The 24,500-nt window shown below is 40.4% G+C and overlaps 1 protein-coding gene across 1 annotated transcript; it reads left to right on the forward strand.

Annotated features, from left to right (window-relative positions):
* Positions 1–978: 978 nt before the first annotated feature.
* LOC126356212 (solute carrier family 25 member 35-like) lies at positions 979–23,330 on the forward strand. Its single transcript, XM_050007023.1, has 4 exons — positions 979–1,613; positions 14,829–15,047; positions 22,257–22,371; positions 22,512–23,330. Exons 1-4 carry the CDS (start codon positions 1,236–1,238, stop codon positions 22,748–22,750), a joined length of 951 nt encoding a protein of 316 aa, XP_049862980.1. The 5' UTR covers positions 979–1,235; the 3' UTR covers positions 22,751–23,330.
* Positions 23,331–24,500: the final 1,170 nt, after the last annotated feature.

Genomic DNA, 24,500 nt, shown 5'->3' on the forward strand with positions numbered 1-24,500 from the left:
AGTAATAAAATGAAAACACCTTCAGCAGCAGTTACTCGGCGATAACAACAACAGAATGCTCTTGTCTCGAAATGCAGACACCTGAAAGCACTGGTGGAAGTAAACTGGTGTAACAAATTACAACCAAGTTCAACTTTTTGTGGCTTGAGAAAAGTTGCATCTGTTACATTTCACCACTGACAACAGGGAGTTCACATAAGCAGTATGTCGCTAGCTTTGGCAACACTTTTGTTATAAGTGTCAACCATGCTTTAAACACATAACAAACTCGCACTTTACGTCTAAAACCCTAATCCAATTTTCTTTCCAAGCCTCCCATGAAACCTACGTCAAGAGCCCTCTAACAGTATTACTTCACTTCCGACATGCCCTGTCAAACACCCATTCACACTTACTAGGAGCGGGTATTCGGTCACCAGCAGTGTCCAACCATCGTATCGTGAGCATTACCAAATCCATCAACAGATCTTATGTAGTTTAAATTTCTGTCTTAACTTCCTATAAAAATTCGTTCAGGTTGAAACGCGCTGTAATGACTGCTGACAATCAGTACCCATAATTGGTGAATGAAATGATCAATAAAAGAAAGAAAAAGGAACATACTGTGTGTTGATCCTGTGGATACACAATACACCTGCAAATTACATCAACAGATAGAGACTGGATCTGTGAATACATTAATTTGTATTCATGTATGTTTCTAGTTAAATGAAGTATAAGTAATTATTTTTATTTGTCAACTACTCATACCACCCAGTATTAATGTTTAGTATGCATTTAGAGTAGCAGGAAAATACCAAATGAACCTATAATAAAAAAAAACGTAGACTTCTTGCAGCTAAAGGATTATCTGTTTGTTGTGTCTGATGATATTTCCCCAACTTTCTTTAATGTTAAGGAAATACAATGGGTAAAAACTTACCCTAAAAATTCAGTTGTAGATCTATACCCTTGCGTCAAGCTTGGTAACTTCTCTGTGCAGTTTGGCAACAACGCATTGCGCCATAACCTCGAGTAAATCCCAGGTTGTGTTGACAGAAGTCACCTAACAGTAACAAGAAGGTCGTTGTAGTGCAGTATGGATCGTCGGAAGTTAACGCGGAGCAGAATTTGCGTGTGTGCTTTGATGCGAGATATGTCATGTATGATTTTTGGCTTTACGTTTAGGTCAGTTATAAGCTGACTTCTTTCTGCGTAATATAGTCGCGCTGTTTTCCAGTTTGTGTGTAGTTGAGATGGAATTCGTTATAGGAGGAACAGCAGCGATCGGAGCAGGTTTCTTTACGAATCCTTTAGAAGTCGTAAAGACACGTCTTCAACTTCAGGGAGAATTAAAAGCTCGTGGACTGTATGCAGTACATTATAGAAATTTCTTCCACGCTTTTTACGCGGTAGCGAAGTCTGACGGCATCCTGGCGCTCCAAAAAGGTTTAGTTCCTGCTTTGTGGTATCAGTTGTTCCTCAACGGAGTTCGGTTAGGAACATATCAGTTTGCAGAAGAACGCGGGTGGACTCTGGTATCCGGACGTTCGGAGGTATCTGCAGCAAAGTGTGTTGTTGTTGGAGCTTTTGCTGGATGTATGGGTGCATTTAGCGGAAGCCCCTTTTACTTGGTAAGGAACTTAGTAATAATCGACATCAAACTTAGGGTACAAAAAATTGTCTTTGTATTAATTTAAATGTATATTCATTGTATAAAATTGTAATCAGAATTAATGTATTTAAAATTTACACAGGCCATCCTTTAACGTAATCACTAACCACACGATTTTTCGGAACTTCAGGTATCTTTTTCCACATGACTGTTTAGGTGAAAGTTTGGTGGGCGGTCCAGACAATGTTAAGACTGAACATCGCCAAAATAAAATAGCAGTTTCGTTTTACGTTTTTGTTGTTTGTTGGGGATAGTGAACTAAACTGTCGTTGTTTAGTACCATAGCTGCACTGTTCATAGGGGTAGGCTTTCAAGTAAAGTGTTGCCAAAAAGTTTCTACATAATTAGTTCCATGTAAACTTGTTTCACAACCTCTAAGTCCCTGTCATATAGTTTCCATTTTTGCCACAACTAATTAGATCTAGGCGATAACATCACTCACTGATAGTAATCAATACACAGTAAATAGTAAAACATTACTGGCAATTGTGCGGTTTGCAGCCATCTAGATGTTAACTTGTCAGTACTGCTTCACTTTTTGGTCTTCAGTCTGGTTTGATGGCAGTCTCCACACTAGCCTATCCTGTGTAAGCCTCTTCATCTTTGCATAGATAATTCACCATATATTCTTCAGAGCCAGTTTTCTATGCTAAAGGCGTGTTCTACCTCATCAATTTTTGACTCCCCAGGTCCTATCTTAGCACAAGACCAAACACTTAATTCTATATTCAGTATTCATAAATAACTTTTTCTCAGGAACACTTTTCTAGCTATTGCCTACCTTTTAAATTCTATCTACTTTGAACTTCAGTAGTTATGGGTACTTTCAATTAGCTATGTTTCAGTTTTGTCGTTATTTATTTATGTTAAACCATCCATTGTGCAAGGTGGTGATTCTTCTAGAAAACCTGTGATTCTCGGAGAATTACATTTTACTTGGAAAAATCGAAGAAACCTCACGAAATTTCATAAAATCTCAGGGAATTCCGTGTTTTTAATGAAGCATTGACATTTAATTTTATTCAATTTTCATGAATTACATATTTTAAAATACAAAATATTTCAAAGTTATTTAATTATGTGGATATTATTCCATACAAAATATCGATGTTTAAAAATTCTAGTTAAACTACTTTTTATTGGGTCACCCTGATTCTGTTCTACTCCTCCTCCAACTCATTCCCTGTCTCGAACAGTATGACAGTGCCCTCGGGAAGCCTCAGAGTTTTTATTTCTTCTCCCAGTAATTTCTTTCCAGAGTTCTAATTAATATCCTTTACTGCTTGCTCATAGTTCATATTGAATAACATCAGGAATAGGTTACAAACCTGGCTCACAGCCATCTCAACTACTGCTTCCATGTCCTGTCCTTTGGTTCAAGTAACTACAGTCTGGTTTCTGTACAAGCTGTGGACAAGCTTTCACTTCCTGTGTTTTATCCATGCTTATGTGAGAATTTTATGACAGGTCAAGTTGACTTCTGGGTACTGGATTTCGTCTTAATCCTGTGATGTAATTGTGCAGCATGTGGCATCAGGTTACAGAAACGGTTGCAAGAAAAGTTGTGATGGACATAGTGTTGTCAGGTGTCCATGTTTTTCTGTTTTTTAGAAGTATGACATAATAATGTGGTACATTTCTCTGAAGACTATAACAAAGTTCCATATTCGAGTTATATACTTGATTTCACTACTTGTACATGATGTAAGCTTTTTGTGGACCTGATATACATGGTTTTCTTTCCAAATTGTATTTCTAGCAAGATGACTAAGAAGTGTCAATGCACTGAGCTTGCATCTGGGAGGAACATGGTTCATACCCTGTCCAGTCATCTTAATTTCGGTTTTCCCAAGTTGCTACGGTGAAAGCTGCGACAGTTCCTTTGATAACACCATGGCTAACGTCTTGCCCTACCCTCACTGAATCCTGTCCTCCTTAGTTTATGCTTATACATTAGGTTCGTGTGTAAGTTCATAGCATGGGTTTTTGTGCATAGTTGTTTTCTGGTTACCATGGGTATATTTATCAACTGTCAGTTTTTTGTTTGTAGTTCACTGTTGCTATTTGAGTTCACATATTGTCATTGTCATTTGGAGATAGCGAGTGGAGCTGTGGATGCTATAAAATCAAGTGCCATGTGGCACTGGAACGTGTTGGATGTATTCTTCTGTTTGAGTTCAGTGGAGGAAGTGTGACAGCTGTGGAGGCAGCCACAAATATTAGTGCTATGTATGGGGATAATTCTATTGGACACAGCATGGCAAGAAAATGATTTTCTCGTTTTAAGGAGGGTTATTTTGATATTAATGACTCTCCATATAGGAAGATCTTCGAGGTATGATGATCGTTTAAACACATTGATTCACTTCATTGTACTCGAGAACTGGCAAATGTGATGAACTGTGATCATAGTACCATTGTGTGACATTTGCTTGCAGTGGGGGAAGTTCAAAAATTGGGTGTATGCGTACTGCATGTTCTAAGCCAAAATCACAAAAATCAGCATTGGCCATATGTGCGTGTCTGCTTGCTCATAGATTGGCACATGGATGACACTGGCCATTCCTATCCTCTATAGTTACTGGTTACGAAGAATGATGTCTTCATGCTAACCTAAGAAAAAGAAAGGTATGGTTGAGTTTAAACAAAGAAGCAACTCCCCGCGCAAAGACCTACACACATCCGCAAAAGTAATGTTATGCATATGGTGGAACAGTGACAGTGTGGTGTACAAAGAATTGCTTCCCCAAGGTGTAACCATCACTGGTGACATTTATTGTTGACAACTGAAATGTCTTGCAGATGCAGTTCAAGAAAAGAGATCAGGAAGACTGAATTGAAGCTGTTCCATGGTAACGTGTGTCAGCATTCCGCTAGAGGGACAAAAAAACACTATACAGAAGTTGGGTTGGGAAATCATTCCACGCCCATTTTATTCATCTGATCAGGCACCCCAAGATTTCCATCTCTCTGTCGACTGACCTTCAACTAACTTTCTTTCTGGGTGAAAATGTACTCCAAAACATTGGTTGACGAGTTGTTCACTTCAGAATCATGTGATTTCTGCAGTAGCAGAATTGAAAAATTATTCCATCATTCTGACTGTTATAAATAGTGCAGGAGAATATGTTGTTGTTGACTGAAGTCTCTGTTATGTGTACCTGTTGTGTTTATTAATCTTACAGAAAAATGCTACAGACCTTTGCACCAACCTAGTATTACTTCTGTAGTCTAATATTTTCATCATACCCTATACTATTTTGTCGAGTAATCAGTGCCTAAACAAATGAATCAGTTAAACTTATGCAACAGTGAGGGAACATATTTTTGTACATTTATTTTATTTTTTGGAATGTACATTGTATGGCAGGCTTATCTGTAGTGTTGTGCAAAATATGAGTTAGCTGGAAAGGATAATTTGGTTGAGTCTGCTAAATGGTGTTGGAAATTGCTGTTGATGTGCTCTTGCATTTTCCATGTGTCATATTTCACTATGTCAAATGCATACTATACTGTGTGTGTGCGCATGCGTGCGTGCTAACTGTTTATATGTTTTATCAGTGTGTTTGTTCTGAACTCAGTTATATTTCATATATAATAACTAGGCTATTAAAACATGCATGTTTGCGTTAACGTAAGTATGGTAGCATTGAAATGTTAAGAATAATAAAATAATGTGAGCAGCTTTCCTGCACAGATTGCAGGAGAGGTTAAGAAACAAGGGGCATTGCATAATTCGGTCTATAACAATGCATAAAAGATTAACTAATTAAATCTGAAACTGCTTGATTAACCACATAAAAAAAATCTTCAGGAACAGCGAAAAATGTAATTTATGGTTCTGTCACTCCCAGTTGTTATACTTGCTTAGCAGTTATGTGGCATGACCTTTGCTTGGTGGTTAACGAGTTCTATTTGCAATCAGTTTCAACACCTGTGAAATTTGAGTCTATGTACGCAGTTGACTTGCTTCTCACTCCAATACACCCCAGACAGATTAAGAGTTGCTGGCTAGCCTATGTTGTTGAAATATTTCTTTACCATGAGACAGATTTTCATTTACGAGAGCATCTTGGTAAGAATGCGCATTGTAGCCCGTGGAGGACAAGACTGCACCAATGGGTGATTGTAGTACCTCATAGTGGGCATGACACTTCAGTATGACCTTTGAAGATGGTGCCTTTCCGCATCAGGTCTCCACCACCCCTAATCATCATCTTGGAATGTTAGTGTGAATGCATGGATACTATTTCCCCATTGAGATGAATATATATGATTAGTCATATTGTAAACTGAAGCATTGTCCATCTGTGAAGAGCACATTCATCTATCCATTCATGGTGAAATCTCTGTTGCTGATTCACCATAAACAGGCTCATCATTATGTTGCTGTAAGCTGGACATATACATACGACCAGACAGCTAGCATATAGTAAATCTTTGGAGCTTCTGATCTGCAATTCATTGGGAACATGCACTTATTGAAGCATCTATAAACTGGGGTTTCTCAGAGTTGTTCAGTGTATTTGATTTGTATTGGTTTACAAGTAATGTTTTCTTTTTGACAGAACCATTGGCAAATAATTTAACTGTCTGTGGCTGGTGTCAAGGGTCAGTGTGTGTTATTCTGTACAACAAGATCAATACAGCATTTTGTGGTCATTTCAGCAAGCAACTAGTCTCCTTGCTACAGAAAAGGAAATGCAACAGAGATCTTTGGATCTAGTTTTCTTTACTAACTTGAATCATATTCTGCTGCAATCAGAAGGTGCTATTAACCTAGGGTTCTAGTTTGTGGGGATATCTGTCATCTATAGTGAATACTAAATTATTTGTCAGTTTTCCGGACTATACTTATGGAAGCTTTTAGACAGTTGTGTATGTGCTAAACTACTCGCTATTTATATTTAATGAGAAAAGTAAAATTTTTTGTTTGCACTGTGACATTAATTTTTGCTGTAAGATAAAAGAAGAATGGGTGATATGAAATTAATTGTAAATTTTAGTGGCCCATACTACAGACCAGAAGTTGAAATGACCGTGCCAGCAGGAACATGAGTGACAGTGCTGTGCAGACTGCCAAAACCAGTATGATTCTGAGCCAACTAAGAAAAACTGAGAGAAAAAGATGGTAAGATGAGTAAGGGTAGCCCAGTTTCTCAAGAGTTATGTGTTGTTAGTAGTTACTTCTTATGTTGCAAGTAGTTGACAGAATAAAAGTTAAACCTTGGTGATAACTGAAATAGCCTTAACAAGAGGGGAAGCATAGCTTAGATGAAGCTGAGGGGCAGTTGGGCATAACTGTTGAAGGAATTATCCCAACATTCACATGAAATTGTTATGGATGTCATAGGATACCTGAATTCAAGATATTAGTAGTTGATATAAATCGTACTCCAATCTTGGTGTGCTGTTTATTTTGTGATATTTTGGCACTGGATCATATTGTACTTATTTGATGCTATTAGTAGTGTTTTGTGTGAGTGGCGAAATGAATTTTGGTTCATAAAACAGTGTTCTACCATATTAAATATTTTGAAATTGGGTCCAGTAACTCTGTAACATGCCAGAATAGTCATAGTTACTATCACACGTTCCTGAACAAGCAATAAAAAGGTCAGGGGGGGAGGAGTGGATAGGGCACAATTGTTGGGTAAGACAATTAAACAAAACATTTACTGCAGGGGAGTTGGTTATTCTTAACTTTGATCATCTGATAACATGAAGCAAATGTGTGCTATGCAGCATACTCAAATTTAAAGGCCTTTTGTTGTTACTCTTGTTTTGGATGGAATGTCTTTGTGGAAAACAATAAATTTGCTAAGGTGGTTCTGTAATTGTCGATAGTTACGTATTAGTGTGAGGTAATTGGATGTTAAGTCTGCAGCCCCCAACTAAAAGAATCACATATGTTTTCTTATTAATCAGGAATGAAAGAAAGTCGCCTTCACTGATTTTCTTCTTCACCTTACTCGTAAGCCTAAAAGTACTGTTGTATTATAATGCATATGAGTTATATATACCTTCTTAATAAAAAGATAAAAAATAGTACTCTGTGTAGTTCATGCCATAACATGTTAATGGACCTACTTTTAATTAGGTTTATTTCATGATTCTTTATCAGAGTTCAGTTTAAATTTCTACACAGATTTCTTGTCCTTGGCTCAGTGATATCAACTGTGAGATCTTTTTATCTCCTACTGCCGGTAGATAAAAGAGCACTTAGCATGCTGCAGACAATTTTAAACTCTTGATTGTATAACACAAGGCTGAAGAGTACCAAGGAAAAATTGCTTCATACGCATTCAGTTGTTGGGTTAATCTACAGCAGATCTGAAGCTGCAGTTTATTGGCCTTTAAGCTAAATATTACTCAGGCCTCTTAAGCCTTTCATCTCTTGCATTGTAAAGAATGCAGTAATCCTGTGTAATCCGACCTTCAGCCTTGGACTCATCTGTTAAAAAGCTATTCCTTACAGTATTCCATGATGGTAGTCATTTAATCTTAAGAGGACTACAAAAGCTGCAGCTCTGCCTTTCAGTATTAACACCATAGACCATCAATGTCAACAAGAATAAAACAGAAGTGATTGAAATGTGATGCTACAGAGCAACACTGAACATTGTATGAGTACATCAAATAACTAATGAGGATGTACTGAATTGAATTACAGGGAAGAAAGAAATTTATGGTACAACTGGACTAAAAGAAGCGATTAGTTGACAGGACATATCCTGAGGCATCGAGACAAAGCTAATTTGGTAACTGGTGGAAATGAAGGCGATTATAAATGTGGAGAGAAATCAAGGCTCGACTCCAGTAAGGAAGTTAAACTGGATGTAGGTTAGAATAGTTACTCAAAAGTGCAGAAACTAGTGTGATAGCAGCATCAAAGTAGACTTTGATGAGACTATGACATACCGTCACTCTTGTTTAAGATGTACCACACGGTGGATACATTCGCAGAGTTTAATGATGAGTCCTTAATGGCTTTCAGACTCTTCCTACTTTCCATACCAGGTAGATTAAACATAAACACACTTTGGATGCTGTGGTGTGCTAAATTAAAAGGAGAGTGAGGGTTTATTGTGGTGAAAGGTAGCAAGATTTTCAGAAAAAGGCTGAGGAACAAGAACACAAGGGTGAGATTGGGTTGCCAAAATTAACTTTTGAATCTTCTTAAATGAGTATGATTAAAAATGCACTTGCTTACAAAAAAGGCAGTAGTTACTGTGATCATACCAGTATCACTAAGTAGAATTAACATCTTTCTGAATCATGATATTTAAAAGAAATGGAGAGGAAAGTAAATAGAAGTACCTTACTGTCAGTGAGAGAGGCATTAATAGTTTAGTGCAACAGGTGAAGTTAAGGAGTTACATTGGCATAGGGAGACTATCTATGAGGAGCAAAGGTAGAATACAAAAAGAGAAATGTAAAGATAGAGCAGCAATTTCATCTAAATCCAAAACCATCTAAAAAGTCTGCTAAACTCCATACATTGCAAAACAAAAGCATGTAGCAGAAACCATCTCAAAGGTTAGAGAAATCTGTGCAATAGTATGAGTTTGATTATGTAAAGGCCAAATTTATGTGGCAAATTTAAAGTGTACTTCCCACATGTGGGGTGTTTACAAATGGTCCTGCCTGACCTGAGTTTTGTTATGTATGGCTTGATGAGTGGTTTTAGGCAGTCTCCTGGTGTTTTTCACACCACCGCGTGGTCCCTGCCATCCACAACCTTCACACCAGTCCTGACCGTGCAACTTGTTATATTGATTTCCTTTGGGTTCCTGGCCACATGGGTATCCTGGGTGCATTGTGTGTGTGTGTGTGTGTGTGTGTGTGTGTGTGTGTGTGTGTAGCCACCTATCACCACCCCACCCCCACCCTCCTGTTCTCTGTGACCCCCTCCAGGGACGGATTTGCAAGTTCACATCAAATTCGTTTTCACTCTGTCTTGAGCCAACTTGTGGGCTTCGTGCAATTAAGGAGACTCCTGCCATACCACGTATCATTCTTCCTTCTGCTGCTCCTGGAAGGAATCTACCATCCTCTGTTGCCTTCATATTGCTCGTACTAGGGAGACCCATTAATGTACCAACCCTTCCCTCCCCCCCCCCCCCCCCTCCCAACACCCAAACTATAGCCGTACTTGAAAATGGGCTCAACTTTGTGCCAGTGCCTGCAACTCTCCCATTCACTAAAATATGATATTTAGTAGAACAGACAGTCTGAGGGCTACCGGAAGACAAGGCTGAAGAACTAAGGGGGGAAACATATCGAATTCTTTCAAGAGCAACACCATCCAGAAGCAACATCTCTGGAGCAGAAAAGACAGCACTGCTCAACCGTAGAGAAAATGTAGAGAGAGTTCTCCCCACTGACAAGGGCAACACTGTTGTCATTCTTGAAAGATGTGACTATGAACTATCCAGGTGGAACAGCAATTGTGTTGTCACACGTCCAAGTGAGCAGCAGTAATATAAATACAAAGTGAGTTAGGGGAGAGAAAATTTTCGATCTGTGCAAAAAATGACCCTGATAACGAACTAGCAACTGGCTAGGATCTGAGGCAACTGCTCTGCTTAATGCTTAGAGTGGGTCATTGTTGTCTCTGTAACACCTGTTCTCGACAACGGAGTGTTAGAGTGAAAATTTATTTCATTATGTTTTATATAACAGTGTTTAAGTTCATATTATGTAAGTTTATATTCTCATTGTTTAAATAAACTAAGATTAAACTGTGATTTTCATCCTATATGTTTAGCTTTGTACCATAGAGATAGTTATTCTATACATGTGTACAGAGTGCACCGTGCGCTCTCGTGTTATGAAAAATAGCACGCCCACTTGGGGGTTAAAACAGACACGAGTAAACAGATACAACAAAGCACCCCCAACGTGCTGAAAAAATGGCGCACTTTGTCAATGCGTGGCCATATCATCGAGGATATATGGACAGGATGCAACTAATAGTTAGCAACAAGAGGGCACCTATGTATCCTCTGGTACAGCATCTGGCGGGCCTGCTACGACCCTTTGTGGGCAAATGTGCACACCACATCCGGAATTAAACGGACTTCATTGGCTGCCTAAAGGAGCTAACTTCACAAGAATCAGACATCATGGTCAGTTATGATGTCTTGTCACCATTTACATAAGGCCCCTGGAAAATTCTATAAGCTTAATCGGTGAGAAATTGGGGGCAGGACTGACAACTTTCCAGGCATCTGTTAACATTGACCTACTTTGTTGCAAATGACCAATACTACAAGCAGACTGATAGTGGCCAAAGGGAGCCCCCTCTCTCCGGTGGAGCCAATTGATTCATGGAAAGTTCCAAAGCAGTAGACTTTGGAGCCACCGAACTGAAATCTGAATGTTTCTTCAGATATATGGATGACACATTTGTAGTCTGACCACATGGGAAGGACCAACTACAAATATTTGTAAAACATCTAAATTCAATCCATAACAACATATTGTTCACTGTGGAAATCAAGAAGAATGGAAAGCTACCCTTTCTTGATGTCCTAGTGCAGCACAGGTCAGATTGCATGCTAGATCACAATGTCACTGCAAGGCCACACACACTGACCTTTAATTGCATACTTCCTGCTGCCACCATGCAGCTCAGATAAACGGAGTGCTTAACACCTTGGTACACAGAGCACATATGTTATCCGATGAAGTAAATCTTATCAACAGAACTCCGACACCTGGAGACTGTGTTCTGCAAGAATGGATAAGGCAATCGCCAAACAGAAAGGGTCTTCCAATGACAGAAGTGCGGTAGAGACCAAGATGAAGAACAAATGGATGAAGAGGAAAAAAGGCCTGGCGTTTCCAGCCTTTGCGGGCAATATGTCATCCAAAAGAGGTAGACTACTGAGACAACAGAAGATCAACAATCTTCCAACCACTGGCTAAGTCATGCACTTTACTAGGACTGATGAAAGACAATGTTGGCCTCAAGAAAGTGGGCTTATACAAAATTCCTTGTCTCTGTGACAAATCCAATATTGGCCAAACCGTTTGTGTGATGGAAGATCGATGCAAAGATCACTGACACTATACCTGCCTAGGCCAACCAAGTGAATCTGCCCTAGCAGAAGATTGGACACACAGTGAATTATGATGAGACAGAAGTACTGGCCTCCACAAGTAACTACTGGGACTGCATCTTCAAACAGGCCATATAAATTTGCGTAACAGACAACTTCATCAACAGGGGTAATGGTTACCAACTCAGTAAGGCCTGGGAACCAATACTAAGCTCTACCAAGAAGCAACAGTGTAAGCAGTTAGGAGATAATTTCATCACAGCCACAGAACAGCTACTGCTCCCCCACCCCCCACCTATTGCAACCTCTGCTTGCCCCCACCACCGAACACACCGCACACTGTCGGTGAACAAAATCGCATCTGGACTCAAAATAGATAAATAATAGTGGCAGAGAATGGGCAGACCATTGCATTAGCACCACCTGATGATGGTGGGACAGTTATTCACTGAACTGTCAAGGGCATTAAACGATCCTATCCAGTGGAACACCCGAGAACCCTTCGAACAGCAGATACATGGGGAGGCCTCAGATCATGGAAGATATAATTAATTTGCTTTAAAAAGTCCTCACAATTTAGTTGGTTGATTTTGAGGGAGAGAGGGGTGGGGTCCAAAGGGTGAAGTCATCAGTCTCACAATCTCAGGTGGCAGAAACTAAGGGATGAACAACAACTATTGCAGTCTGACCAATTGAACAAGGTAAAGGGGCAAACAAAGAGGCAGAAGGAACTTTGTCGTGCCAAGAAGAGTAAAGAACATGATGGGGGGTAGCTTTGGGGAGGGGGGCTATTAAAGTGACAGAAAGGGGCATCCCAGAGGCACTATGTACAATGGGGCAATGGCACACCTCTCGACCCATCCAGCTCCCCACACTGTACTATGAAACAACAACGGGGATGACAACAGAGGAAGTACACACAAGACAAAAGAAAAGGGGAACAAAACAGCTCAATAGACCATACAAAACACAGGGGGAAAAAGGGAAGGGCAAATCTGGCCAGTGTGGATGCAAGGCCAATGGCCTCCCAAACCAACGCTAACCAAGGGTCTCCTATTCCAGAAGGAAATTCAAGTACTTAAAAGCTCGGAGGACAAATTACTTCCATGAAGAAAATTGAGGATGACTGTAACCCTGGGAGAGTCGTCCGGTAACATCTGCGACAAGGAGAGTGGAAGAGCCGAAGGGAGGGCAGTCGAGCAACATCTGGATCACCATCACCCATTCGAGATTCAAGGAAGTATGCCTGGAAACCGCCACATGGAAAGGACAGACTACAAATATTTCTACAACACCTAAATTCAGTCCATAACAACATATGGTTCACTATGGAAATAGAGAAAGTTAAGACAACTACCCTTCCTTGATGTCCAGATGCTGCGCAGGTCAGATGGCTCACTAGGTCACAGTGTGTACCGCAAGACCACACATGCTAAACTGTACCTAAGTGCTTCCAGCTGCCTCCATCTGGCTCAGCTAAACGGACTTCGGTACAAGGAGCACGTATGATATCAGACGAGGAAAACCTATCAACGGGACTCAAACACCTGGAGACTGTGTTAGGGAAGAATGGATGAAAGGGTATTCCAAACAGAAGTGCATTAGGGACCAAGATGAGGAAAGAAGAGCAATAAGGCCTGGCATTTCTACCGTCTGTAGGCAACATATTGTCCAATATAATGAGACTACTGAGGCAGTACAAGATTAATTCAGTCTTCCAGCCACTGGCTAAGATGCACGCCTTATTAGGAATGGTGAAAGACGATGTTAGCCCCAAGAAAGCGTACACAATATTCCGTGTGACTGTGGCAAGTCATATATTGACCAAACACCGTGTGACTGTGGCAAGTCATATATTGACCAAACAGTTCATATGGTGGAAGATCGATGTAAAAGAAACTAACGCTACACCTGCTAGGCCAACCAAGCCAATCTGTCCTAGCAGATCATTGCATAGACACTGGACACACAGTGAATTATGATGAGACAAAAGTACTGGCCTTCACAAATAAATACTGGGACTGCATCTTCAAAGTGGTAATAGAAACCCACATAACAACTACTTCATAAACAGGGACATTTGTTACCAGCTCCGTAAGGCCTGGGAACCAATACTAAGCTCTATCAAGGAGCAGTGGTGCAAGCAGACACAAGATAATTCCACCACGGCTGCCAAGAGATACTGTGCCCACCTACCACAGCCACATCCCTCACCACTGAACCCGCTGTGTGCCATCTGTGCATGGAATTGCACCTGGACCCATGAGAGGTAAATACTAATGGCAGAGAGCAGACAGACCATTGGATCAGCACCACCTGATGATGGTGGAACGGTTATTTGCTAACATATCATGGGCATTTGGCAATCGTATCTGGCTGGACACTCTAGTACCGTTCAAACAATTAATTATCTCTTGTCCATGAGATATTAATCAATGGAAAAACCTAGTTGGAATAATGACAGTATTTTGAAAAGGATAGATTGCTACTCACCATAAATGGGAGATGATGAGTTGCAAGTTGGTGCAAAAAAATACTGTCAAATTATTAAGCTTTCAGGCAAACAGGTCTTCTTTCAAATTAGACAAAACAGACACTCGCACACGTGTGCGCAAACAAAAATGCAACTCTCACACATGACGCCATCATTGTATGCAAGTTGCATTGGACCTTTTTTCGTTGAAAGCTTACTTATTTGACAATCTTTTTCTTGTGGTTATCTGCAACTCAACATCTCTGCCATACAGTGAGCAGCAATCTATCCTTTCCATAATATTGTCATGAAAAATTATTCTCAACATAAATTTCTTCAATAGTCAGATTTAAATGTAAAGTTGTTTATTCAACATAGTATCAAAGCACAAAGTGACTTTTGCTATTGCTGCTTCTGAAGTGAAATGTCCTGTGCTTAGTGCAGGTTCAAAATTTTTTTGAGATATACATTAGTAAATAATCAATTAATGATTGAGTAAATTTTGTTGTTATCAGTGCTATTATTGTGCTTTGTGTTAATTGTGTTCCAGTCTGTCAGTGTATATACAAGACATTCTGAAAAATTTAAAGTGGGATGTCATAATTGCTGCTCATGATGTACACTGGGCTTGCAGGTAAAAACGCATCTCCAGTCACAAGCATCTGCAAGTGTTGCTGTTGGCCATCAGCACCATCACAGAGGAATGATAAATGGGTTAAGCAACATATATAAAGAACATGGCATTAAGGGATTGTGGCGTGGCAGCATGGGGGCAATGCCCAGGGCTGCGATTGGTTCTGCCACCCAGTTAGTTTCATTCAATTTGGCAAAGGAGTATCTTTCGCAGTATCAGGTATGTCGCTGATTAATTTACAAAAAGAAATTGGACAGCTGTGTATTTATGTGACCATGGATTTACACAAGTTATCCAATTCTTATGTGAGATTGTGTGTATGTTCAGTACAGCACTGAGTGGGCCTACAACATTAGCTTTCTACCTTTAGAGGACTGTACATGGTTACAGGTATTGTAGAATACTTTCAGTAATCTATTGATGTATGTGACTACATCTACATGACTACTCTGCAATTCACATTTAAGTGCTTGGCAGAGGGTTCATCGAACCACAATCATACTATCTCTCTACTATTCCACTCCCGAACAGCGAGCGGGAAAAACGAACACCTAAACCTTTCTGTTCGAGCTCTGATTTCTCTTATTTTATTTTGATGATCATTCCTTCCTATGTAGGTTGGGCTCAACAAAATATTTTCACATTCGGAAGAGAAAGTTGGTGACTGAAATTTCGTAAAAAGGTCTCGCTGCGACGAAAAACGTCTATGCTGTAATGACTTCCATCCCAACTCGTGTATCATATCTGCCACACTCTCTCCTCTATAACGCGATAATACAAAACGAGCTGCCCTTCTTTGCACCCTCTCGATGTCCTCCGTCAATCCCACCTGGTAAGGATCCCACACCGCGCAGCAATATTCTAACAGAGGACGAACGAGTGTAGTGTAAGCTGTCTCTTTAGTGGACTTGTTGCATCTTCCAAGTGTCCTGCCAATGAAACGCTACTTTTGGCTCGCCTTCCCGACAATATTATCTATGCGGTCCTTCCAACTGAAGTTGTTCGTAATTTTAACACCCAGGTACTTAGTTGAATTCACAGTCTTGAGAATTGTACTATTTATCGAGTAATCGAATTCCAACGGATTTCTTTTGGAACTCATTTGGATCATCTCACACTTCTCGTTATTTAGCGTCAACTGCCACCTGACACACCATACAGCAATCTTTTCTAAATCGCTTTGCAACTGATACTGGTCTTCGGATGACCTTACTAGACGGTAAATTACGGCATCATCTGCGAACAGTCTAAGAGAACTGCTCAGATTGTCACCCAGGTCATTTATATAGATCAGGAACAGTAGAGGTCCCAGGACGCTTCCCTGGGGAACACGTGATATCACTTCAGTTTTACTCGATGATTTGCCGTCTATTACTACGAACTGCGACCTTCCTGACAGGAAATCACGAATCCAGTCGCACAACTGAGACGATACCCCATAGCTCCGCAGCTTGATTAGAAGTCGCTTATGAGGAACGGTGTCAAAAGCTTTCCGGAAATCTAGAAATACGGAATCAACTTGAGATCCCCTGTCGATAGCGGCCATTACTTCGTGCGAATAAAGAGCTAGCTGCGTTGCACAAGAGCGATGTTTTCTGAAGCCATGCTGATTACGTGTCAATAGATCGTTCCCTTCGAGGTGATTCATAATGTTTGAATACAGTATATGCTCCAAAACCCTACTGCAAAACCGACGTCAATGATATAGGTCTGTAGTTAAATGGATTACTCCTACTACCCTTCTTGAACACTGGTGCGACCTGCGCAGTTTTCCAATCTGTAGGTACAGATCTATCGGTGAGCGAGCGGTTGTATATGAGTGCTAAGTAGAGAGCTATAGTATCAGCGTAATCTGAAAGGAACCTAATCGGTATACAATCTGGACCTGAAGACTTGCCCGTATCAAGCGATTTGAGTTGCTTCGCAACCCCTAAGGTATCTACTTCTAAGAAACTCATGCTAGCAGATGTTCGTGTTTCAAATTCTGGAATATTCCATTCGTCTTCCCTGGTGAAGGAATTTCGGAAAACTGCGTTCAATAACTCCGCTTTAGTGGCACAGTCGTCGATAACAGTACCATCGGCACTGCGCAGCGAAGGTATTGACTGAGTCTTGCCGCTTGTGTACTTTACATACGACCAGAATTTCTTCGGATTTTCTACCAAATTTCGAGGCAATGTTTCGTTGTGGAACCTATTAAAGGCATCTCGCATCGAAGTACGTGCCAAATTTCGCGCGTCTGTAAATTTTACCCCATCTTCGGGATTTCGCATTCTTCTGTACTTCGCATGCTTTTTCCATTGCCTCTGCAACAGCGTTCAGACATTTTTTGTGTACCACGGGGGATCCGTTCCATCTCTTACCAATTTATGAGGTATGAATATCTCAATTGCTGTTGCTACTATATCTTTGAATTTGAGCCACATCTCGTCTACATTCGCATAGTCAGTTCGGAAGGAATGGAAATTGTCTTTTAGGAAGGCTTCTAGTGGCACTTTATTCGCTTTTTTAAATAAAATTATTTTGCGTATGTTTCTAATGGATTTGGAAGAAATGGTATTGAGCCTAGCTACAATGACCGTGTGATCACTAATCCCTGTATCAGTCATGATGCTCTCTATCAGCTCTGGATTGTTTGTGGCTAAGAGGTCAAGTGTGTTTTCGCAACCATTTACAATTCGCGTGGGTTCGTGGACTAACTGCTCGAAATAATTTTCGGAGAAAGCATTTAGGACAATCTCGGAAGACGTTTTGTGCCTACCACAGGTTTTGAACAAGTATTTTTGCCAACATACCGAGGGTAGGTTGAAGTCCCCACCAACTATAACCGTATGAGTGGGATATTTATTTGTTACGAGACTCAAATTTTCTCTTAACTGTTCCACAACTGTATCATCGGAGTCTGGGGGTCGGTAGAAGGAGCCAATTATTAACTTAATTCGGCTGTTAAGTATAACCTCCACCCACACCAATTCGCACGGAGTATCTACTTCGACTTCACTACAAGATAAACCACTACTGACAGACACAAACACTCCACCACCAATTCTGCCTAATCTATCTTTCCTGAACACCGTCTGAGACTTCGTAAAAATTTCTGCAGAACTTATTTCAGGCTTTAGCCAGCTTTCTGTACATATAACGATATCAGCTTCTGTGCTTTCTATTAGCGCTTGAAGCTCAGGGACTTTTCCAGCGCAACTACAACAATTTACAACTATAATTCCGACTGTTCCTTGATCCAAGCACGTCCTGTAATTGTCAAGCACCCTTTGACATTTCAGCCCATCCCGCACTTTCCCGAGGCCTTCTAACCTAAAAAACCGCCCAGTCCACGCCACACAGGCTCTGCTACCCGTGTAGCCGCCAGCTGAGTGTAATGAACTCCTGACTGACCTATTCAGCGGAACCCGAAACCCCACCACCCTATGGCGCAAGTCAAGGAATCTGCAGCCAATACGGTCGCAAAACCGTCTGAGCCTGTGATTCAGACCCTCCACCCGGCTCTGCACCAAAGGTCCGCAGTCGGTTCTGTCAACGATGCTGCAGATGGTGAGCTCTGCCTTCATCTCGTAAGCAAGACCGGCAGCCTTCACCAAATCAGATAGCCGCTGGAATCCAGAGAGAATTTCCTCAGATCCAAAGCGACACACGTCATTAGTGCCAACATGTGCCACCACCTGCAGCTGGCTGCACCCTGTGCTCTTCATGGCATCCGGAAGGACCCTTTCCACATCAGAAATGACTCCTCCCGGAATGCACACAGAGTGCACACTGGATTTCTTCCCCTCCTTAGCCGCCGTATCCCTAAGGGGCCCCATTACGCGCCTAACAATGGAGCTCCCAACTACCAGTAAGCCCACCCTCTGCGATTGCCCGGACCTTGAAGGCTGAGAATGATCCTCTGAAACAGGGCAGGCAGCTGCATCTGGCTCAGCCAGAGACAGTGCCTGAAACCGGTTTGTCAGACGCACCGGGGAGGCTTTCTGATCAGCCTCCGGGGACGCCTTTCGCTGCCTGCCACGCCTTGGAACGACCTCCCAATCAACCACAGGCGAGGGCTCAGCCCCACTGCGGGCAGCAACCGGGGCAACCACAGCGGCAGACCGATCTGGGGACAGACGGGACGAGGTTGACATCCCCGTGATACCCGAGTCCGGCTCCCCACAGTGGTGCCCATTGGCAACAGCCTCAAGCTGCGCGACCGAAGTCAGCGCCGATTGCAGCTAACTGGTAGACATTTGTGAGAGTCTTAACCTTGGACCTGGGAGATTGGGGGGGGGGGGGGGGGGGGATACTAGTAAGCTTTCTGCAGTACCAGAATTTGTGCTTTGGAGTTTTGTTTGGTCAGTTTGGTGATATTGTTTAGCAATTTGACTACTGTGGTGATTAGATTAGCATCCAGTAAGTATGTAATGGCAGTTTGCAGTTGTAAAATGCCCAGAACAGGGATAAAGTAAGTGATATATGAATTACATACGATTGTTTTGTGGTGAATTTAACATTCATTGAAAATGTAATTTGAAATATGTTGCTGATTTGAGAATTTGAAGTATTCACCTCTAACGTATTAATTGTCTTGTTAATGAAAATCTGTGTTGCTGACAGATGTCCATGTTGTGTATAATTTCCTGTCATGTGATGCACATGCCATCACCAGTATCGTATAGAATATATCAGACGTGTTTTCCTGTGGAGGAATCTGTTGACCTATGACCTTGCGATCAAATGTATTCGGTTCCCATTGGAGAGGCATGTCCTTTCGTCTACTAATCGCACGGTTTTGCGGTGCGATCACAAAACACAGACACTAAACTTATCACAATGTCAATGAACGAATGGACAGATCATAACTTTGTGAAAATAAAGAAAGTAAACTTTTCACTCGAGGGAAGACTTGAACCAAGGACCTCTTGTTCCACAGCTGCTCACACTGACTATGGGACCATGGCACTCCTGTGCTCACACTATCCTTGATGTTGCCTATCTTGCGCATGGACTACTCAGTTTGTATATTTTGCTTATTTTTTTTTTTTTTTTTTTCATAGTTCCACACAACTTCTTCCTGTTTTCTCGATTCGTCTGTGTTCAGTTTTTCAGGGCCTATCCACTGTGCCAACTTATAACTAAATCTGAGGGAGGTGCGATGGGGAGGTTCCCTTGTAAGTAGTAAGCAGATTTGTATGCACTAAAATAACCAAGAATAAGCATGAATCTGTGCGCTGAAAATATGGAGTAAAATCATGGACCTATTTACTAAAAACTAAATCAACCACCCACTTAGAAGGAACTCCTCAATAAAAATAGGAACTACTCACGGTTGCAAAAGACCAGCTTTGTGAGTGATGATGTCATTTTGTGTATGTGTTGCAATACATTGCTCATATAAGGTCGTTTGTGTTGTTGCCCCTGGATGATAATAACACGAAATATTTGTCAGGATTTGTAAGCAGTGGTACAAGAACACCGAGAAGTAAGTTTAAACAGTTTATTAACAAAAGGCTGATTATGAAACGCGCAGCTACGCGCACACATCATCACTGTGTCTGACATCCTAACAGTGGCTAACTACGGTCGTATTGAAGGGTTCCATGATGAGTTAAGAAAAAGAGGCATACTTGCATGCAAGACCAGCTAGTTATATGGCGCGCTGCAGACGGCGGCCAGTGGCTTACTCCTCTGTGGCGCACTGCGGCCAGACATACGTCTACTCACCAAGCAAATTGTCAGCATTCCAAGATAAGTCGGTTGGCGAGAGAGTGTTAACGCAGTGTACAGTTACGTGCAAACCCGTAGGCCCTTACACTCTATATAATTTTTAGGCTTTCATGGTCAGTCAGATGGTGCAATGTTTTCTGAGTATCCTATTGCCATAGTGCAAAAAACTATAATGGAGAAACCAATATTTCGGTCATAGTTACGGTGGAATAAAACACATTCCTTTCCTCCACCCTTCGTATTTTAACAGATACTGAATCTTCAACATTACCAGTTGATAATGGAATGAAGATCACATGCACCACAGGAAGTTGTGGTTCTTCAAGTCACTTGATTTATGAAGCCAGATTACTGGAATGTGATTGGATATACCTATTCTAGCTCTGAATTCTTGATTCTTTGGCGTCCTGGATGCTGTGATTTCAGGACAAGCAAAACTTTCGAGAAAATACCTGCAGAATTAAACTTTCAAATGTAGTTTCATTAACTGCTGCATTGTACTGTACAGGTAATCACATTTTCTCATTATGAGCATTTCTAATTGCAATTTATTCTGGCTAACTGCAGAGGGAATTTTTGTACTTTCTCCCAGCTGTGGACTGAATTGCATTGCAGTCATTCTGTAAGTTTTAAAACTTACAATTTAGATGGCATTACAGTTGTTAAGTCCATCTTGGCTGTGTAAATATATCATTTTAATATGAGAAACACAATCTCATTTTTCAAATGGTGCCCATAATACAAACCAGTCACAAGCCATACATGTCACCTGGTAGAAATAGTTTCTGGTGACCAGTGGTTTTAGTCTAATCTGTAAACATTTCTGTTCGAAAAGTAGTACTTCTTGGAAGTTCATGTGATGCATTATTATGGTCAGTGACTCTGTGAAAGAGCCTGTAGTAAGCTGGCCAGATCAGAAAGTTTCTATATAAGTGAATCTGTAACATTCAAAATGAAGTTGCTGCTGTGTATTGGTGAACTTTTTTGGAAGGAAGACCAAATCAGCTTAACAAAGGAGGAGAAAGTGATGTTACACCAAAGCAACACCATAAGTTTCAGATACTGGCTATGAAATTAAAACAGTGCAACTAATTTGTAACCAGGCTGCATTGTGTAATACTGGTAAAGAAACATAAATACCAAATGGGAAACACGATCACTCTCCTGTATCTGATTCACACTGCCATTGCACCTACACATGGTGTGTGTGTGTGTGTGTGTGTGTGTGTGTGTGTGTGTGTGTGTGTGTAGCTTGACAGATATTTCAATCTGTTCTGTTGTATTCATCTCTGCATGACACACAAATCAGCTACAGATGATGTTGCCTTTTCTCATTTGTATTTGTTGCCATCATAAAATTTCCAATTTGTGCACAATGAAAAGATTGTTGTGAGGGATGGGCACTTGTCCAGAAACCGCATGAAGCAAAACTGTATCAAAAATAGGAGTGGCAGACAATAAGAGGCAGAAATGCATACAATTCTAGGTAGAATAGAAGACATGACTTTCAGGATTTATGCACCAGTGTCATGTCTGGAAGGAGGTAGCTTGTGATTGTTAAGGCTTCAAAGAGATAATCTTCAGATGTTTCTAATTTAAGTATAGCATTAAATATATATTAAGCGTATTATTTTACCTGCCAGCTTAAAGGCGTAATTTTTGACGTACATACTAAGACAATATTTTTCAAATTTCCCCATTTTTTACCAGGTATTTAATAAAAAGCCCCTTTTTAACACATTTGCATCTAGTCTCATTGGTGGCATTGTTGTGGCAGTCTGCATGACACCATTTGATGTTGTTATGACAAGATTATATAATCAAGGTAAGTGAACAACAATTTTCTTTCATTTTTTAGAGTAACAACAGATTCACAGTATTAAGTACGGATGAGATGCAAAATAAAAAGTTCGTGGAAATATACATTAAATACAAATATTCCAAATGTCCCAAATTGTTTTTCAGGTGTTAATGCTGAAGGAAAAGGTCTACTATATAATTCAGTTCCAGACTGTTTCATCAAGATTTGGAAGACTGAAGGGATATATGGGTTTTACAAAGGCTTTGTACCCAGTTATGCTCGTCTTGGCCCTCACACAGTATTATGCTTTGTTTTTTGGGATGCCCTAAAGCAATTGGAAGCAGATCTTTCAAAGAAGTATGCAGAAAAAGAGGTGAAAGTAGATGTTGATCTGGTAAAGTAAATTTTGTGGTAGTCTACTGTTGTAATTTGTCAACAAAGATGCAAATGCTGGTTACCAAGGTCTGGTATTCAGAACTACTGAACAAAGCAAAGGGTTTGGCTTATGGAACACCACACACACATTTACGCTGTGGCTTTTTGATAAGCATTGTTGGTTTAACATTGTTAGAATGGCAAAGTGAAACTATTACCGAAAGTTATAACCTTGATAATGGGATTTGTATATGAAAATCAATAGCTTTCAATAGAAATTTTATCATCACTAAAAAATGAAAATTAGATCTTCACTTAAAGTTGCCTTCTAGTCATGCAAAAATGCATTAATTGTTGCTGAAAAGGAGACACACACACACACACACACACACAAACACACAGAAAATACAGGGCAGTGTGTAATGTATTGAGCTTCCAAAAAAGTAAAAAAAATGTAACTGTGATATTTTACGCAAATGATTTTGCTCTGGTAAAGGGCAAAACTAATCTAGATGTTGCATAGTATGTAAGTGTTTACCTCTTGAGATATATATTGCCACAATTTTGTGTTGGGAATTGTACAATAAAAACCTATTTTTTCAACTGGACTATAAATAATGGTAGATATTTCTTCTGTTTTTGTATACTCCCAGATACATTTTAGAATGTCAAAAGTTTCCCACATCATCATTGTGCCTGTTAAATTGGCCTTGTTGATTTTAAATCGAATTTACAGTACATCAAAGACCTTTGTTACTGTGCTTATGCTGTCTGAAATAAAACCGTACAATATTAATTACTTCATTTCTAGTCATTCTAGCTTCCATGCGGGTCTCAAATCAGCACAATGAAAGACATGATTTTCTGTATATTCACATAGTGGCTTTTCCTTGCACTTATTTTTCATCAACTACTACATACCATGTTCAAGAACAACACTAGAATTACATTAAAATTTTTATTGCTATGTGAATAAAAAATGCAGTTCTACATAAGTAATTGTGTAATGAAGTAAAGGCTGGAGCACATTGATCATCATATAATTGTTTATTTCTGTAATCACTTCCTGTACAAAGCACTTGCGTGTTATTGAGAGCTCAAATGAAATTTCAGAAAATGACCTGGTACAAACAGCATACTGAACTCATTATCATAAAAAAGAGAAAAAAAGCTAAGACCCACCACAGCACTTAAAGTATACACAGTAATTAAACTGTCTCTACCAACGTCATTTTATGCGACCCAAAATGTTACATCTGACCTTCAAAAACCACCTGAGAAATTTTCATGTTCTCATACTCGCTATGTGCAAACTATTAGGCTTACCGTTCCGTTGTAATGAAGTAGGTTTGGTGTAAAAACATTTGTGTTGTGAAATTGTGAGGCTGTCTATGCTTTAGGTTTGATAGTTTGTACGGAGACAATGGGAACTGGGTTCCACAATTCGAGAAAAACTGATGATACTGTAGCAATACTGAGCTACCCAAGCACGACTCGCACCCCATCCTCACAGCTTTACTTCTGCCAGTATCTCGTCTCCTTTCCAAACTTTAGTAGAGCACTTGCCCGCGAAAGGCAAAGGTCCCGAATTCTAGGCTCGGTCCGGCACACAGTTTTAATCTGCCAGGAAGATTCATATCAGCGCACACTCCGTTGCAGAGTGAAAATTTCATTCTGGACTGTAGCAATACTTATGAAGCTCTACTTAGAATACAGAAATAATATTTTTGTTCTAGATGGTATTCAAGTGTATACTTGTTATCTGGGCTTCACAGCTC

The sequence above is a fragment of the Schistocerca gregaria genome, chromosome 3 (assembly GCF_023897955.1).
Source record: "Schistocerca gregaria isolate iqSchGreg1 chromosome 3, iqSchGreg1.2, whole genome shotgun sequence".
In the NCBI taxonomy this organism is placed as follows: domain Eukaryota; kingdom Metazoa; phylum Arthropoda; class Insecta; order Orthoptera; family Acrididae; genus Schistocerca; species Schistocerca gregaria.